General features: G+C 38.9%; 1 protein-coding gene across 1 annotated transcript in view; it reads left to right on the top strand.

Moving 5' to 3' along the window:
• Positions 1-20,108, top strand: part of sntb2 (syntrophin, beta 2) — a 90,447-nt gene that overhangs the window by 47,628 nt on the left and 22,711 nt on the right. The window contains exons 2-5 of the mRNA XM_062022357.1: positions 12,801-13,011; positions 16,365-16,575; positions 16,759-16,901; positions 18,892-19,088. Coding sequence (XP_061878341.1) covers positions 12,801-13,011; positions 16,365-16,575; positions 16,759-16,901; positions 18,892-19,088 — 762 coding nt within the window. The remainder of the gene's footprint in view (positions 1-12,800; positions 13,012-16,364; positions 16,576-16,758; positions 16,902-18,891; positions 19,089-20,108) is intronic.

The following is a 20,108-nucleotide window of genomic DNA, read 5'->3' as shown; positions in this document are numbered from 1 at the left end:
TGCTTCCATCTGTTGAAAAGCTCTATGGAGACGATGATTTCCAGCATGATCCAGCAGTGCCAAAACTACCAGTAACTGGTGTACTGACCATGGCATTACTGTCCTCGATTGGCCTGCCAACTCCCCTGACCTGAACCCCATAGAGAAATTGTGGGGTATTGTGAAGAAGAAGCTGAAAGACACCAGACCCAATAATGCAAATGAGCTAAAGGCCGCTATTGAAGCATCCTGGGCATCCATAACACCTCAGCAATGCCACAGGCTGATTGCCTCCATGCCACGCCGCATTGGTGCAGTAATCCGTGCAAAAGGATTCCCAACCAAGTACTGAGTGCATTAATTGACATTTTCAAATGTTTGATTTGGTTTTGCTGTTATAAATCTTTATTTTTTACTTGGTCTGAGGAAATATTCTAATTTTTTGAGATGGGATTTTTTGAGTTTTCTTAAGCTGTATGCCATAATCAGCAATATTAAAATAATAAAAGGCTTGCAATATTTCAGTTGATGTGTATTGAATCCAGAATGTATGACATTTCCATGTTTTTAGTTGCATTACAGAAAATAAAGGACTTTATCATAATATTCTAATTTTCTTAGACAGTCCTGTATGTATTTATCAGTGGTGGGCCGTCAGGGCCAGCAATGCCTTCTCTGCTGACCTAACATAACCAGAAATCATGATCATAATTAAAGATAAAAATAATTTTTAATTTACTTTCCCTAATTATCTAAAATCAGAGGTGTGGACTCGAGTCACATGACTTGGACTCGAGTCAGACTCGAGTCATGAATTTGATGACTTTAGACTCGACTTGACAAAATGTAAAGAGACTTGCAACTCGACTTAGACTTTAACATCAATGACTTGTGACTTCACTTGGACTTGAGCCTTTTGACTTGACATGACTTGCTACTTTCCCCAAAACCCAAAGATTAAAAAGTTATTCAGCGCTCCGTAGCTTTCATTTTGTATGTGTGTCTATCAGCGTGTGTGCTGCCTGTCAGCTGCTTGTCAGCGTGTGTGCTCTCAGTACAACAGCCAATCAAATTAGATCTACGTTGTTTTCATCACACAGCATTCATCCAATCAAATTGCAGGACAACCAATGAACAAGAGTTGTCAAACAACGCGCCAGTGAGAAAGATTTATACCTAAGTTGGTTTCGTTCGGGTTTAAAAACTACGACTTGGTCAACAAAAAACGAATTGCAGTATGCTAAACATGCAGTTCGAATATTACAGACTGAGACGCAACAACTTCCAACTTCGTTCGACATTTGAAGTTGCACACAGAACGGTAAGTTTTGAATGTAAGCTAATGTTTATTGGCTAAGTAACATGACTTTAATTTGCTGTGTGGTTAAATGAGTGAGGCTGTAAACTCACTGCTAACGTTATAACCATAGACATCTTATAAGGGTACGCAGCATAGAGCGCTACTGCCTACTGGCGCAGACGAGACGCGGGGCCGCCATCTTGGAGTGGTGATCCGCTCCACTCAGTGCAATTCATTTGGCAGGAGCAATGAACTGTCAGCACAATTTAATTCATTTTACCTCACTGAATACCACTGATTTTCACGCGGTTTTTTGTCATACGTGTAGCTATGATAAAGGACACATGTTTTGGCGTGTTTTATTATTCATAGTTTGCTTAACAGTAATAGAATAATCTTATATGCTATAAGTGACCAGATGTCCGAGATCAAAACTGGGAATATAATCCCAGAGAGGGGGGAAAAAATGGTCAGCAATTTTTAAATTGAAGAACAAATATGATTAGGTTATATATACATGCGTATATCCTACATAAACAATGTATGAATACATTATATATCTATATATCTTACAGACTGTATCTCTGTTGCTGCAGCAGCAGAGAGTTTATTCTGTTTTGACACTTTGTATTGATATTTTGTATTCCATTCTTCCCTTAAATGATCATGTTTACAGTGATTGTTTTATATGTATTTTTTATGTATGTCGCTTTGGATAAAAGTGTCTGCCAAATACTTAAACATAAACATATATAAACACCTGAAAGTCTTTATATCAGCTAAAACCACCAATCTGTTTCTCTGGATTCGTAATAAAACCAAATTCTGTCTTACCCAACAATGTTAGTATTTGAATATTGTTACTTGAAGACTTATTCCTGGTTACAATTATACTGTTAAGAAAGTATTGTTTTATATTTTGCCTAAAATGAGAATGCATCATAATCAGTGGCGGCTGGTGAATTTTGTTTTAGGTGGGGCTGAAAGTTTGTAAATCAAACCCCTGTAGGGGGGTCATCCTCCCCCAGAAGATTACTTTGTGATTTTCACATATAAATACTGAAGATCTTTGCTCCTTCTCAACTCTATGCTAATATTCTTTTCACAAAACAAACCAATAATACGTTAATGTCAAATCTTACTTGTGAAAAGTAATCCCCCGATTCCTATTTTCAACAGTCCGCTCATTTGAGCAAGAAAACGCTGAACACCATCTTTGTTTTCTACCTGTCAACTGTCAGTTTAGGCTGCTCGCCGGCTCCTCATCACCACTTCAAGATGGCGGCCAAATTGCTCGCGTCACAGCAGCCAATGCTGCGTCTACTTATAAGATGTCTATGGTTATAACGTCATTGCAAACACGGCAATCTGTTGCGTCCACTGCAGTTCGCTACCTTATTCATACTTTTTGTCAAGTGAATTTTTTTAATCAGGGTTGCATGAGGTACCTACAAAAAACGTTACGTTAGTCAATGTATCACACTCAGTAACGTAACGTTAGACGGCGGTCAGCAGCACCGCGTATTTTAGCCACCTACAAAAAGACAAACATAATCAATTAAAGGTCAGTTAAAATGTATACTATATTAAGAATATGTGTACATATTGCATAGAGCCCTGACATATAAAAAGTTCAACTCTGTTCATTGTTATGTTCATGTATTTGTTATGTTTTTCATGTGTACGCACACATTAACACACATACAGTATGAGGTGAGATCAATGAGATAAGGTAAGAACAGGATATAAACTGCTGTGGAACTAGTTACAATGCAATATGCCATGGAAATACAATGTTAACACTTTTGTGCAAATAAGTACAGTTGCACTTGTTTTTTCAAATGTGTTTATTCTGTAAAGGAATGAGTTAAATGTTTAAAATGACTGGTTAATAGTGCTATTATGAAGTGCAATGTCAGCACTATTTTTTTTCCTGCAATTTCAAATGCACTTGTTTTAATAAATAAATACAGCGTTTTACAAGCATACACAATCTGTGTAAATATATTAGTCTGTGGTTAAAAGGACTTGAAAGGACTCAAAACTCAAAATGCAGGACTTGGGACTTGACTTGAGACTTTCCAGTCTTGACTTTGGACTTGACTCGGGACTTGCCTGTCTTGACTCGGGACTTGACTCGAGACTTGAGGGCAAAGACTTGAGACTTACTTGTGACTTGCAAAACAATGACTTGGTCCCACCTCTGTCTAAAATTATTCATATTCTCTTCATGTCATATTATGCTCCTTCCAGCGCTGTTGTTTTTAGGTTATAGCGTTTTTATCCAATCAGAATTCAGCTAGCTTATGTTGCCATGCTGTACGAAATCTGCCCGGGGCCTTCAGAATCAACAATGCGGGCATCCGTGCACCGTAAGTGAACACAAACATTTGACAGACAGTTGCGATAGCCAATCAGATCACGAGTTGTTGTCAGTAAGGTCTTCTAGCTGGCCTAAGGCAGAAATATATTGTGATGTTATAAGCTAGGTAACATAAGAACTCCATTACCCAGCATGCCACAGTAATGAAGAGCATGCACAGTAGCCCCGTTTAGGTTGTTGAATGTATCCATTATTAATGAGCACGCTGTGGAGTAAACTTTAAGAACTCAGCCAACACGCCTCGTCTGCATTTTTTTATGATGAGACGAGACAACACATATATTTGTAAGGCCATTTTCAAGAAGGATATTTTGAAGAGAAACTACATCTTGTGAGAAGATGTCGGCCAACCCTGGAAGCTAGCTCAGCTGTTCTGGCGATGAAATGGGGAAACGAGCGGCACCACTGGCTTATACAGTGTTGAATGGGATCTACAAATTGTGAGTTAAAATATTTTATTTCTTTATTTTTTCACGTTTAACATGTTTTTTGCAATTTTAATTTTGATAGTACCACATAAGATATGTTTTAATTGCTGGTTCGGGTTTATTGATTTTTAAATGCGCCAGAAAATAACCCGTTTTGTACACTGGTGATGTGGTTCAATGCATAGTAAATGTGTTTCTGAATAGTATTTCTCCAGCAATGTTCATGTGGTGACATAAATGATGTTATTTTGAGAGGTAATCATTGAAGTCGGACATCACTGAAGGCCTAGGTGGGAAACGCACGACCCGCCGCTGGTATTTATAAAACACTTTTGCCTTGTTTTAATTGAGCTGTTTGGAATGTAAAAAGATCATAACATATTTTGCATACATGGTAAATGTTTACTCAAAAACCTTCACGGAAGTCTGCCATTTTTAGTTTACTGAGCACAGTTGTATAGTCCAAACAAAAATATGTCCACAGTGCAACATGATGACAGAAAATGTTTTAATTTTATATTGGGCTTCATATGAAGAAGTAAGAAGTGCCCTTAACTTTTGTGTTTGGTGACAATGTAACTATTCGTAGTATCGGACGCAGGGCCCCAGCGTGAATTGCAACCGGACATGAATTACAGATCCTAAGGGGGAAAAACCCGCCTCGGTCCGAGAGTTATATACAAAAAGATTTACCCAAAACTATACCTAATCGCGGAGACAGTTCCTACAATTTATAAGAACGTTGGATACAATGAAAGAGTAAATCCAGTAACTGTAGATTGTCAAATGTAGACTTAGACTTCCTTTTATTGTCATTCAAATTTGAACTTTACAGTACAGATAAGAACAAAATGTGGTTGCATTAGCTCGTACTGCAGGATAAAAGAGCAATAAGGTGCAGAGTGTTAGCATTTACAAAAGAAGGTGTAGATATAAATAGATTTACTGTACAGATAAATATATTGCACTTTTGCATATGCATCCACGTTTACGGATGTAGGTTATATTGTTTTTATAGTCCAGTGAGTTAATCCGTTTTTCGGGGGAATTGAGGGGAATATTTTGATGTGTTCAAGAGTCTTATGGCCTGAGGGAAGAAGCTGTTACAGAGGCTGCGGAACCTCTTTCCAGAGTCCAGCACTGAAAACAGTCCTTGGTGGGTGTGGGAGGAGTCTCTAAATGTAATAATACAGACTACATGTTGCTGAGAGAAACATCCATACATCCATCCATTCCTTTTCTACCGCTTGTCCCTTTCGGGGTCGCGGGGGGTGCTGGAGCCTATCTCAGCTGCTTTCGGGCGGACACAGTCATGCAAAAAATTTGGACCATAGAACTAGATGTTATGTAGACCACAAGGAAGTGTTTTAGATCCAAATCATAATAAGACCCCTTAAGTCATGCTTTATTTGGTTTTTTACTCAAAGGAATGCTGAGATATTCTGTTCTAATTGTTGTAAGGGTTAGACAATAAGAATTGGGTCTGTCGGTTTACAGATTTGTCACTAAACAGACAGTATGTCCAGTCCAGTAGAACTGAATGTAACAATGTTCACTTTCTCTGTAGGATTGCTGACACATTGTTCTCATCATGTTGCTTGCAGAGGGGGATAAGTCATCGTTGCAATAGAGGTGGTACTTTATGTGAGGTATGGGATTATTGACAGTATTATTTGAGCATGGGTGAAGGAAAGAGGAATCAGATAGAGAGTTGGCAAAGTGTGGCTTCCCTTCAGAAAAAACTGTATAACATGAGTGGGACCTCCATGTCACCTGAAAAACAGTTGTTTGGGTGTTGTATGCTGGCCGGAGACTGTTCTCTTCCAACAAAAAAATCCACTCGTTTTGCCATGGTGCCTCACTATTTGAAAACTGCTGAGCTGGACAATATAGAGAGAGGAGCACAGAAAGCATGAAGACGAAGGCCAAACCACAAGGAATTTTCTGGGAAGTTTGTGGGGAGGGGATCATCTTCGTGACTTGTTGCTCTGTCAGCAACTATTTTCACTGTAATCTGATTTTTCTGTATCTGTAAAAATACAGCAACATTTTGGAAGGCAAATACCACAAACACCAGAACCAACAATGTCCCCAATGTCAAGTCATCCAGCATCCTTTGTGGTCTCTCTTTTTGGCTTTGGGATTTGAGGTAAATGCTGAGGCAGATGTTGGGGTTTCTAGGGGTTAGATTTGCTCTGTAAAAATGTGCTGAAATCTCACGTTCAGCACCAACAGTACTCTGTAATATGTGGTTATTCTCATTCATGCAGTCGTACAAGTAGAGTTCAGTGACACAGGAGGACTCATGAACCCTCAAACTTCACCAGACAGTCTTACTGTACAATAGAGTTGCACAAAAAATCTCATTTGTGATCTCAATTTCCATGCAATCCAATTCCTAAATGACTACAATTTTTTTTCTATAGTGGTACCTCACCTTAAAAGCTACATCACGCTTCAAATATCGCAACGTCACTACATCACAGATTAAAAAATAAATTAATTTAATTAAAGTATATTCTACATATTTTTGGCCTAATTAAGTGTAAAATTACGTTGTTTTTTTAATGTATTACAGTGCAGTGTTGGTCTTATTTTCTGTTATGTTGTGGCGATCGATAAATCTATTCACCACACGGGACTTCCATTTCTGGGTTTAGGGGGGCTACAATAACAACGCGGTTGTTCATATCGATGCTATCTTTACCACGACATTTAAGTTGACCAACTTTTGGCAGATCAACTTTTTGATGCATGTGACAGAGTACGTCGGTCATGTCCGTCTGCATTTACATACGCACACACACAAGGACCCCTGCAGTGCAGTTAAACAGGCACACAGACACATGCCACAAAGACACGGCACTCATTTCCTTGCTCGTCTTTCCTGGTGTCACATTCTCTAATTGTTTTTTGTTAGTTTTTTTCGGGTTTTTTTGTCCTGTCCAGCTTCTCAGGTAAATCATATTGTTGATGTAGATGTCCATATCGGCTGTACAGATTTACTTTACAAAAGAGAAGTGTGGGATACTTCTCTTGTTGCCTTATTTGTATTTGACTTTATTAAATGGATTTATATTATTAATTGGTGCAGCCGGGCCGGAGCAGGAGGGGATAGAAAGAGAGAAAAAAGGAAGGCAGAGGGGGAAATTGCAGGGACAAGAGGGTATCTTTTGTACTTTTTTTTATTGTTTATAAACTTAGGAAATATGTCCCTTGACAGAGGAGAACTTTAATTATGACTAATTGATGACCCTGTAACTACTTGATATTGGATCAATACCCACATTTGTAGTATAAATATTACAGTTTCCTGTAACTACAAAAAACTATTTCGGCAGAAATTGTGTGTGAATGCTTAAAAGTGGAACTGAAATGCTAACAGTTAGTATGCTTGCCAGATAGCGTCAGATACCAAAACATAAGACTCTTAGCTATATTATTGCAAAATGAGCTACAAAAGATAGCATGCGAAGAGTTAGCATGCATTAAATACTAATACATATATATGACTCTGAGCCTAGTGTATACCTGCAAAATTAGCTTTTAGAAGCTAGCATGCCTACAATAGCATGTTAACAGTTAGCACCAAATTATATGACTGAGGTGCATACCAGTGGCAACTGTGACTGCAGGGAAGCTCAGCTGCTAATATATTAAAAAGTGGTCAAATATGTGCAGTACTTTTGTCATTTGTGTTTACATTTCATTGCCTAAGTATGTGCTAGAATGCATTCTGCTTTTATTCAGAATCAGCTACTTTTGCGACAGCTGACAGAACTTCTCATATAATATTGTACCATCACAGTGCATTAAACAGAGTTGAAGCTGAGTGTCCACTGCTTCAATGGTGGAGCATAGGGTGGGTTGTTCTAACTAGACAGTCATTGGAAAGATGCTCGGCTTTGTCCAGTTCACAGACGCAGAGGGTCTCTGAAATTGACTAAAAAGTGCGCTTGGCCTCGGCTAGCGTGAACTCAGAGCTTCCCCGTGTTGATTGGATCCATCCATCCATCCATTTTGTACCGCTTATTCCCTTCGGGGTTGCGGGGGGCGCTGGCGCCTATCTCAGCTACAATCGGGCGGAAGGCGGTGTACACCCTGGACAAGTCGCCACCTCGTGTTGATTGGATAATTTTGGATATTTTTCGGACTATAAGGCGCACTTAAAATCCTTGAATTTTCTCAAAAATCACCAGTGTGCACTATAACCCGGTGCATATATATTAATTCTGGTTGATTGTATTCTGGTTGTGCTACATGGTGTATAAGTGTGACCAGTAGATGGCAGTCACACATAAAAGATACGTAAGAAATGCAGGTTGATGCCTGTTCAACAAATGACGCCAGCAAGTACCGGTAAGCAAGCAAGACCGAAACATTGATGTTTCTTTGAGAATATATAATATTACACACTGCGCTCAAAAATATTTCAAAATGTTTTAGTACGACTTTGGTAACCTACGAAGCCACAGCACTTCATAGATTGTCGGAGCATTATGGCTATGTAGGGTGCTTCAACGTACGGGTAATATTATGGGTTGTGTAAAAGGACCCCAAAATGGCACCTAATAGGAGACATATTATCTGCTGTTTTGTAGAGCTATTATGCAAAAACAACTACTTTTCTTACCTATTAGTACGTACTGTTGTGTATTTGCCATCTGCGTAAGTCCAGAAAATTGTTGTGGGGCCTTCATCCTCCGCTGTTGCCATTTCTAATACAAAGTAGTGTACAGTCGTGCTAGTGCACAGGTGTCAAACTCAAGGCCCGTAAGGCCAAATCTGGCCCGTCACATTATTTTATGTGGCCCGCGAAAGCCTGGAAATAATATGGGTTAATCAAATGCTTAATCTTTTCTTACTGAATATATTTGTTCTTTCCCTTTTGACATTAACAATCATGTACTGCATGCAATTGCATATCTTTTAGAATTCAATATTATCAAAATCAAAATATTATATTATCATGTATTCCAAAAATATTTTTTGTTAAAATAAAAATAAATGCTGTACTTAAATATCTGCTTGACTTACGATTTCAAAACAAATTATCAATCAAATTGTAGACTATAAAATTGACAATAGATCATACGGTTAAATTCCACCGACTGAGTTTTTTACTGTAAAATCAACTTTGGTACTGTTTTTTTCCATATACAGTAAGACACTAAAACATTAAAAAAACAAAAACAAAAAACAATAAAACAACAAGAATTTACATATAAAAAAAAGGCAGCTCTATTGCTTTAATTTTACCGCTAAAAACAGTGGTATTGTTTTTCCATTCCATTTATTACATTTGTTTATATGCTGTAAAAAACCCACTGCTTTTACTGTAAAATTCTGGTGACTGAGCTGCCAGTTTTTAAAGTAAAATTTTATAATTTTTTTTGCAGCTTATGTAAAAAACTATATTGTTAATGTATTATATGTATACATGTATATTCATACATTACTCATTGTTAAAAGCGGCCCTCTGAGGGCAACCATAACTGCAATGTGGCCCTCAATGAAAACGAGTTTGACTCCCCTGTGCTAGTGTGACCTCAGAGTCCTTATAAAAACAGCTTTTGAGTCCATTAGTCCTTGTTCTATTGCAGCTGTAGCGCCTCCCTGAGGTCAGCTGTTTTATTTATTTATTGATTTTTTTGTTGATTTGATAGGGGACAAGTACAGATGTTGTAGCCATGGCGGCATTACATACTGTACGTACAATTTGCTAATTGACATTCCCAGTCCCTAAAAGGGTCTTTAAAAGACAACAGTTCATGAAACGATTTGTCCTGTGAAGCCTCTTTGGGCACTGTGACACAGTACGTCATTGACAACTAAGAACTCAACTGTTTTCCTATTTTGTGTGCACGAATACACACACACACACATGCCTTTGTGCAAGTCTAATATCTCGCCCTGGTTCAAGAATGACCTCATTGTCTCTCAGAGCTTGGTCTCAGGTTTCAGACCTGCACACCAAGCAAGTTACTCTCATAACAAGCACACTGTTTCGTGCACCATTTCTCACGTTCCTCTTTGTCTTATCGTGGCGCTTTTCTTTTTTCACTCTGATGTGTATGTTCTAAACTCCTTCTGTCAAATCTGACTGAACCCATTCATGCTTTTATGCCTTGCTGCTGTTTACTTACAATGAAAATGTGGAACATTGCTTTAACACTGCCTCCATTGATTCAAAATTAGTGCATTTGGAATTAATAATGTGATTGAGTAAATAAACAAGTGGTTCACTTGTAGAAATGGCTATCGTTTGCTGGTAGTAGCAAATTTGGCAACATTGGTGTTACTTGGTCTCATCTTCAAAGACGGCCGAAGTGGAAAAATGACTGCTGGGTGAAGCATAAGAAAACCAAACAACATAAACAGACAAAAACTGTGGGCTTTCTAACAATGTATTATTTTTACAATAAAATAATTGTGGCAAGGGTCCAGTGGTTAGGAACCTCTTGTGTAGTTCAAAATTTAAACTGTTAAAAATGTGTGAAAAAGTAAATAAATAAATACTATAGTGACACATAACTTAATTCATCATAAAAAATAATTGTGTGCACCTGTTTGTGGTTTGAATACACTGATGTATTTTTCAAAATTCATCTATCCATTCATCCATTTTCTACCGCTTGTCCCTCTCCGGGTGGCGGGGGGGAGCTGGAGCCTATCCCAGCTGCACTTGGGCGGAAGGCGGGGTACATCGTGGACAAGTCGCCACCTCATCGCAGGGCCAACACATATAGATTCAACATCAAAATTGCATTTTTTCGTTTTAAATTAGTTATTTAACAAAACAAATTTAGCTCCACGGTGCAGTGCGTTAAACCAGTATGTTTTGTTGACAAACAATGCCTTTTCATTTGCACTGAATTCTGTGACATGCAAATTAAACAGAATAGTCATAAATAAAATTAAAAGTGACAATAACAAATAAAATTCAGGTGTGCGTCAAGGTCCGCCCCTCGCAAAGGAAGAGTGAACTGGAAAAAAAAAGCACAACAGGGAAAATGCAGGCACAAAATAAAAGGGAAGGCAGGAGAACAATAGAACAACATGTTTATAAGTTAAACTATCCCTCCATGCTAGATGGAAAACCTCAAGTTTAGTCGCACGCCATTTGCGTTCCAGCTTTCTACATGATAGTTTAAGAACTATGGTTTCTTCTATGAACCAGGGGGTACGCCTTATAGGGGCCTTTTTTGGCTATACTATCAATGGCGTTGTGCAGGGCATCGATAAAGTTGTTAGTAAGGTTATCGATAGAGCCCACATAATTTGGGAATGGTGCCATTACCAAGGGCAGTAGGCCAGCAAGAGCATTAATGTTGCGGCTGCTAAAGCATTGGTTTCTTGTTGACAATGAGTCGGAACTTAAAATGTTATAAGGTAGTAATCGGACATTGTACCATAACATTGGAGGTGGTGACACCCTGGACAAGGACTAGGTCTATTGTATTACAATTGCGATGTCATTTATGTTGACGTCAACTTCAGCAGGCACTTTTTCATAATGATAACACAATGATGAGTTGATCCACATAGACAAATTGTCAACATAAACATATTACACTATATTAGGATAATAATGACACAGCATATGTTTTTCTATATTGTATAATACAGTTGATGCCTTAGAGCAGGGGTGTCCAAAGTGCGGCCCGGGGGCCATTTGCGGCCCGCAGTTAATTGTTTACCGGCCCGCCACACATTCTGGAAATGCTATTGCAAAAATAAAAAATAAATATTAACTAGAAAAAGTTGCAATGTTGACACAAAGCTGCCATGCAGGCTGTTTTTTTCGTTTGTCTATCTTTCTTTTTATTTTTTTGCCATTGCTTAAAAAAAATAAAAAATCAATGTTATAATGAATTATTGACCTATTCAAGGCTCCAATTATTTCAAATATTTCACTTAAAAATGTTTTATGTGGAAAATATTGCATATATTGTGTGGTTGCCATACAAAAACATCAACGTTTTCTTTGACAGAAGAGCATAAAACAAACAAAACAATAGTTCAAACCTAAAATTGACAGATATATCTGAAGTTGATCCTGTAACTTAAGTGTTGAAAGTAAAAAAAAAACAATACAAATGTATCACTTTGAGTGGGGCACCTTTTGTATCCTAAATATATTTAATGGGATTTTATTTATCTTTTCACTGTGATTACTCAAAAATAACAAAGAATTAATATCAATTGTGTCTTGCATTATTGATGTTTTTAAGGCTCTAATTACTTCACATCAAACTTTCTGAATGTTTTGGGCAGTGGGGGAAATACTGCATATTTCAGTTTTATTATAATAAAAAAGTTGTCTTGACAGAAAAGGCATAAAACCTTTTTGGTTTTTAAAATTTTATATCAACCTGAAGTTGATATACTGTAGAGATTTACTGTAAGCGTTAAATAAAAAAATAAAAAAATAATAATAGTTTGACTTGTTTTTAACATTTTAATGACTTAGACCCTTTATGGTCCCCGGGAGCCCTAAAGGGAAAAAAAACCCAAAATCCATATATTTTGTTATGATTTGAAAATGAAAACTATCAAAATGGCCCCCGCAGGCTTTAATGTTTCCGTGTGCAGCCCTCAGTGGAAAAAGTTTGGACACCCCTGCCTTAGAGGGTTACAGACATTTGCATATTTGTCATGGGCATAGATGTCATATTCATTTTGGACATTTTTTTCTTCCTCTCCTTAGTAAAGTACATCCGCGAGGTTTCTCCACTGTTTAAAAAGCCATCCCTCGTGGCTGACCTGCCATGGGATGGCGGTCGGATACAGACGCCCAGCTACAGCAGCAGCGAAGATTCTGGTTCTCCTCAGAACAGCAGCTCCAAAGACAGGAAGGTCATCAGCCTGAAGATGTGCTTCATTAGCAGGAACCTTACCATGCCAGACCTGGAGAACAGGTTTGATATTCATAATTCTATGGCCGGTAGTTGCTAGCATATCGTTACCAGAAGCAGTATATTCATTTGAAGTGATTATAGTGCTTTATGGCCGCACGGTTGTTGGCATGTTGGCCTGACAGACAGAAGATTGAGGGTTGGAATTTTCTTTGGAACATTTCTTTGTACAGTTTGCATGTTCTCACCGTACCATAAGTGTTTTTTTCCAAATACTCCCAAAACATACCGTATTTTTCGGACAATAAGGCGCACTTAAAACTCGACAGTGCGCCTTATAACCCGGTGCGCCTAATGTACGGAATAATTCTGGTTGCGCTTACTGACCTTGAAGCTATTTTATTTGGTACATGGTGAAATGATAAGTGTGACTAGTAGATCGCAGTCACACATAAGAGATATGTGTAGAATGCAATATGATGGCAATATGACTCAAGTAAACAAAACCAACATTTTATATGTTCCATTGAAAATATAGAACATTACACACGGCGCTCAAAAATCCATCAAAATGTTTTAGGACGACTTTGGTAAGCTATGAAGCCGCACCGCTTGATGGATTGTACTGTGCTTCAACATAGGAGTATTATTATGGTGTGTGTATAAGGTAAGACATATTATCTGGCGTTTTGTTCCGCAATATTAAAATACTAATTTTAAAATTTGTACGCGTCCGCCTTTGTAGTCCATGCCGACATCGTAGTCAATAAGCTTCTTCTTTTTCTCGATTTTCTTGTTTTGTGACATTCATTCTCCACTGTTGCCATTTCTAATATAAAGTAGTGTAAAGTTCTTACTTATATCTGTCAGTAAACTCGCCATGAAAGCGCTAAAACATACCGGTGTAATGAGTTTACATTATTCACCCAGGGAACCTTAGTTATTAGAGAGTTACGGTCGGACGGTTTTTCATGGGACACTTTTCCGGCGTTGTTATTGCACTAGTGAGCCACGGATGAGGAGATGCTGCTCCGTTATTGTTTTAAGTAAAGTCTGAATGTCATTAAAACAGTTAACTCTATCTTTTGATACTTCTTCCACCCCCGTCCTTGCACGCTACACCGCTACAACAAAGATGACAGAGAAAAGACGCTGCAGAAGGTGAGCCACGTAAATAAGACCGCCCACAAGACGGCGCATGCTGAAGCGACTGTCAGAAAGCGGCTTAAAGATAATCTGTAAAACATAACCTATGTTCTTTTGACCAAAGAACCACCATTACATGTTATGTAGACCACAAGGAAGTGTTTTCAATTTAGAAAAAAATAAATAATAATATGACCCCTTTCATGCTCCCTATATTCATGCCTTTTGCATGAAAATAAACCTGATTAGAACCGCTCATCGGCAGTGTGCCTTAAAATCCGGTGCGCCCGATGGTCCGGAAAATACGGTAAATGTTATTTTATTTGTATAGTATGAATTGTCCATAGGTGGGAATTAGGGCTGTCAAAGTTAACGCGATAATAACGCCTTAACTATAAATTTCCTTAAACGGCGCTGATTTTTTATTTTTTTTAAACACGTACGAGTCTTGTCTGCCCCTCACTCCATTCCATATCGTGGAAAAACATAGCTGCGTTGAGTTACTATTTAGCCACAAGCGGGGGGAAAATAGTGAGCAGAAATGGACAAAGAAAAGGGTACATCATGGAAAGCCAAGGTTCAAAGCTATGACAAGTCGTTCTCCCGACAAGGCAAAACTTTTTTATAAGGCGTACTTAAAACCCTTTAATTTTCTCAAAAATCGACAGTGCGCCTTATAACCCGGTGCGCCTAATGCACGGCATACTTCTGGTTGTGCTTACCAACCTCGAAGCTATTTTTATGTGGTAAATAGATAGATAGATAGATAGTACTTTATTGATTCCTTCAGGAGAGTTCCCTCAGGAAAATTTAAAATTACCTGGTGTAATGATAAGTGTGGCCAGTAGATCAGTCACACATAAGAGATACGTGTAAACTGCAAGATGACGCCAGTAAACAACATCAAAACTTTAAATGTTCCATTGAGAATATACAGTAGAACATTACACATGGCGCTCAAAAATCTGTTAAAAGGTTTTTAGTACGACTTCGGTAAGCTATGAAGCCGCACCGCTTGATGGATTGTCGGCGCATATATTGTGGGGCGGTATAGCTCGGTTGGTAGAGCGGCCGTGCCAGCAACTTGAGGGTTGCAGGTTCGATCCCCGCCTCCGCCATCCTAGTCACTGCCGTTGTGTCCTTGGGCAAGACACTTTACCCACCTGCTCCCAGTGCCACCCACACTGGTTTACATGTAACTTAGATATTGGGTTTCACTATGTAAAGCGCTTTGAGTCACTAGAGAAAAGCGCTATATAAATATGATTCACTTCACACTTCACTAAACATACAAGTATCTCGCAAAATGGCCCCTTTAGGCAGACATATTTACTGCCGTTTTGTTTCGCAATGTTATGCAAAACCGACTTTTCTTACCTCCTAGTACCTGCTGATGTGTATTTGGGATCTGCATAAGTCCTGAAAATGTGCACGCATCCGCCATTGTAGTCCGTGCCGACACCGTCGTCATAAGCTTCTTCATTTTCATCTTCCGCTGTTGCCATTTCTAATATAAAGTAGCGTTAAGTTCTTACTTATATCTGTCAGTAGACCAGCTATCAAAGCGCTAAAAACTGTAGTGGGTTTACATTATTCACCCACGGAACGTTAGTTATTAGAGGGTTCCGGTCGGACGGTTTTTCATGGGACACATTGATGTTGTTCAACGTTGATGTTGCACTATTGAGCCACGGATGAGAAGATGCTGCTCCGTTATTGATTTAAGTCAAGTCTGAATGTCATTAAAACAGTTAGCTCCATCTTTTGACACTTCTTCCACTCCCATCCTTTCACGCTACAACAAAGATGACGGGGAGAAGACGCTGTTGAAGGTGAGTCACGTAGGTAAGACCGCCCACAAAACGGCGCATCCTGAAGAGACGCTCAGAAAGCTACTTGAAAATGGTCTGTAAAACATATGTATGCAACATTTTCACCAAATAACCACCATCACATATTATGTAGACCACAATATAGTGTTTTAAATTTAGAAAAAAATTATAATATGACCCTTTTAATGCGCCTTATAATCCGGTGCGCCTTTTGTATGAAAATAGACCTGAATAGACCCGCTCATCAGCAGTGCGCCTTTTAATCCGGTGCGCCTTTTGTATGAAAATAGACCTGAATAGACCCGCTCATCAGCAGTGCGCCTTTTAATCCGGTGCTCCCATGGTCCGAAAAATACGGTAATTTGTTTTTGTCAGCATAAACACACTGCCACCTTACTGACTTTATATACAGTACATTGACTTTCTTTTTATTTTCAGATTATTGGAGCTGTATTCGCCAGATGGTCAGCACACGGTTGTACTTCGTTGTAAAGATTGCCCTTCTGCCAACTCCTGGTTTACTGCCATCCACACCAACATTGCTGCCCTGCTGCCACAGACCCTGAGTCACATCAATGCTTACCTGGGGGTCTCGGCCTCCACCACCATGCAGCCTCACCTCAAGCACATTGGGTGGATGGCTAAGCAGGTACAGTCCAGTCCAGGTTCTAAACATTTATTAATAATATACAGCAATCAAATTGATGATTGTTTTACATTTTGGGATATCAGTGCAACTATGTAGCCAACAGAAAAAAACATGATACACATACTGTACAACCCTAATTTGTATTCCAGTGCCGAGTAATAATAAAGTGTTGGTTCTCCTTAGGTCCAGCTGGAAGGTGGACGGCAGCAGTACAGGCCTGTGGTCATGGCGCTTACAGAAAAGGACATTTTGCTCTTTGAGTCTGTGCCATGGCGTAGAGAGTCATGGTCCATGCCTCTCCTCACACATCCTCTGCTCGCCACAAGGTAAGAACAGCAATAACATGAAGTTTGGACGGAGTGTACACCACACATCATAAAATGATTAAATAAAAAAGAAACACATCCAACTTGCAGGAATAGAAGCTGTTGTGTGAGCATAAACACACTGCAACTCCATGACAACACACATGACAAGCACTGCCTGATAATTTATATACTTGGATTTCATTCTGGTCCTCTAATTTTCCTGTCTTTGTACTTTTTTGTCCGTATGGATATGAAATGGTCTTAAATTATTTTCATTATGATCTTAAAAAAGTCTTAAAAAGTCTTAAATTTGACTTGTTGAAACCTGCAGATACACTGTAATAATAACTTACCATAAAGCTCAAGGACTTATTTTATACTGTATTCAGCAGAGGTAAGGCAATCTACCCTCCTTCCTTAAATTTTTTTTCTGACAAAAATGCTAACTAAAATTAAAACAATGGTGGCTCTTGAAGGTAATACATAGATGCGATGCGATTAAGTTGAGGAGGCCTTTTTCTTCCACAATATTAATGGACCTGCAAACTATTGCTGTGGAAAGCTTGTTGGTTGTAGACTTGTGCATGTGTCTGTGTTGTGAGCTCTACAGCTTGGTTTACATTTGTTGAGGGGGAGGAGGGCTATCTGCATTCACCAATGTTTGGTTAGCAAATGGTATTGGAGACTCGACGTACTAAGATGATAATTTAATTCACAACAATAGGTGTAAATACATTTTGTCCAGTCTCATTTACCATCTGCAAGGACTTTGAAGCGAAACTTGCTGTTCAAAACACTCTTTCCCTTGTTCATTTTTGTTTGCTATTTGTTCCGCTTGTGGCTCCACGCAATGCTTCCTTTTCCCATGCGTTAATCGCGCATCAAAAAAATGTGTCCTGTTAAAAGAATGTATAGTTAACTCTGTATTATCACGTTATCTTTAACAGCTCTAGATAAAACATTTATGGATTACATTTTGACATAAAATTGCATTTGTGTCTAAATATTGAGGTCTTGTTTAAAGTGAATTTCAATTATACAAGCAAGTAGTAACCTGTGAAAAGTAATACTCAATTTAAAAGTGTGATTAATGTCAATGAAATATTGTAATTTAAAAATGCATTGGTTGACGGTACTAAAAAAAACCCGTTTAAAACATTTAAGAAATCTGATTGCCGTTTTGGAATGTTTAAAGAAATGTCCAGATAAAGCTAAGGTATTTTAACTATATATTTGAGGCCTGAAATAACATCCGTTTACAGAGGAACAAGTCTATGCTGCTTAGAAGAAATAAAAAAAATAGAGCAAGAGAGAGAGACAAAGGAACTTCCAGACCCTTATATCTGCCTTGGGAAGTTGAAATCAGTGCAGGAGGGATTGGGTGAAGTGGTCCATTTTTAGGAGGGAGAATGAGAGAAATACACTCTCAGTCTGATTGTGAACAGAAATGTTTTGGTTAAACATTGGGAAAGGCAGCAATACAGAATTAATCACAAAATGAACTCATTTGTTGAGTAACCTTTGCACAAAAGAAAATACAATATAAATTAGTGATCTTTGGCATCACAACAGTCCTTGTTTTCTGCTCTTGGAAGATGGTGGGGAAGATGTAAAAAGAACCAAGCAGAGCTATCTCCGCACGGCTCGAGGACCTTTGAGGATCCATAAAAGAGTTGTATCTTTTACAAACAGAACAGGTCAATGTAGTGAAGTGAAGCAATACAACATAAATCACATAAGAAGCACTTAGATTAAAGTTGTTGTTACACAAGCGATAACCAAAATATTAAGTTTGCCACAACATTGGACTATGAACTTTGAAGTCTTTTGAAACCCCTTTGTTTAAGACAACTAACAGACACAGAACACAATCTTCAGACTACAGTACGAATCCTTGTTACGTTGTTGAATTTCTCTTAAAAAAAACACACAAAACACGCTTTTTCATTTTTCTTATACAGTCAAAAATTGTTAAGTTCAATTATTTCTATGCTTTATTTCTATCCAGATTGGTCCACTCTGGCAGTGCCCGTGGTTCTCCTTCCCAGGGTTCAGACCTGGTGTTTGCCACCCGGACGGGCACAGGGCGTGGCATTGAGTCTCACGTTTTCCGGGTGGAGACCCACTGGGATCTGTCTTCATGGACCAGAGCTCTGGTACAAGGAGCACATGCTGCTGCAGAACTCATCAAAGAAGTTTCTATCGGTAAGTGTGCGTGTGTGTTGTGTGTGTGTGCGCGCGTGCGTGTGTGTGTGCGAGCGCTTGTGTACGTATGTTTGCGTGAATGTGTGCATGTGTGTATATGTGTGCTCAACAAGAATACTGTATATGTACTTGTATATCTTACAAATGCTTTCATGTACACCTTTGAAATACACTTTTACCAGAAAGAAAGACTGACTGATGTTTGGCATGCTTGCATAATCCAATGAGAACAATTAGGTTTTTTTTATGTTCACTTTTTATTGGCACTGTTTGAATGTGAAAATGTAATTTTTTTTATTGTGCACGCTTCAACAATTCCAAAAGAAAACTTGAAGTAATGAAAATATGTATACTGTAATACAGGGGTCACCAACGCGGTGCCCGCGGGCACCAGGTAGCCCGTAAGGACCAGATGAGTCGCCCGCTGGCCTGTTCTAAAAATAGCTCAAATAGGAGCACTGTAGCGGCGAACAGCTGTCTCGTCAGCTGATGCGCGAGCGCGTAACTGCTGCTGCTTGGCAAGCAGCCAAACCCCACTTAATAAAATTATATTTTATTTTAGAGCACATCCACATCCCTATTCACCTAGGCAACCCCAGGAAATGTATATAATTTGGCATTATTATCAGTTTACGTTCACGCGCAGGTATAACGCGGTGCGCTCCCGTCTCGTCTGCTGGTGCGCGAGCCCGGTAATTAGACAGCTGTGTCAAATCAAAGAGTACAAAAGACGCCAGCGCAGAGTGGAGAAAGGTTTGGTTCATTACAGATAACACAGAGTTGTGCCAAAAGTGTACCAAAACCAAAATCTGAACGGACAGCCGGTAAGACTGTACTTTATTTCTCTTTGTGGGTGTGGCGCACCTGTTGCGCTGGTGAGATGGGGCAGGAGGGGAGTTGTGTGCATGTAGCGTGCTTAGTCTGGAGGCTAAATACACACGGTGTTTTGTGTAACTGTTGTTTAGTAAGGAAGTGTTGTGATTCTTTGCTTAGTTTGATAAATGTTGGAGCAGTTTGCTT

The sequence above is a fragment of the Entelurus aequoreus genome, linkage group LG16 (assembly GCF_033978785.1).
Source record: "Entelurus aequoreus isolate RoL-2023_Sb linkage group LG16, RoL_Eaeq_v1.1, whole genome shotgun sequence".
Classification (NCBI taxonomy): Eukaryota; Metazoa; Chordata; class Actinopteri; order Syngnathiformes; family Syngnathidae; genus Entelurus; species Entelurus aequoreus.
The sequence above is the reverse complement of the archived record's forward strand: the minus strand, read 5'-3'. Positions and strand labels throughout refer to the sequence as shown.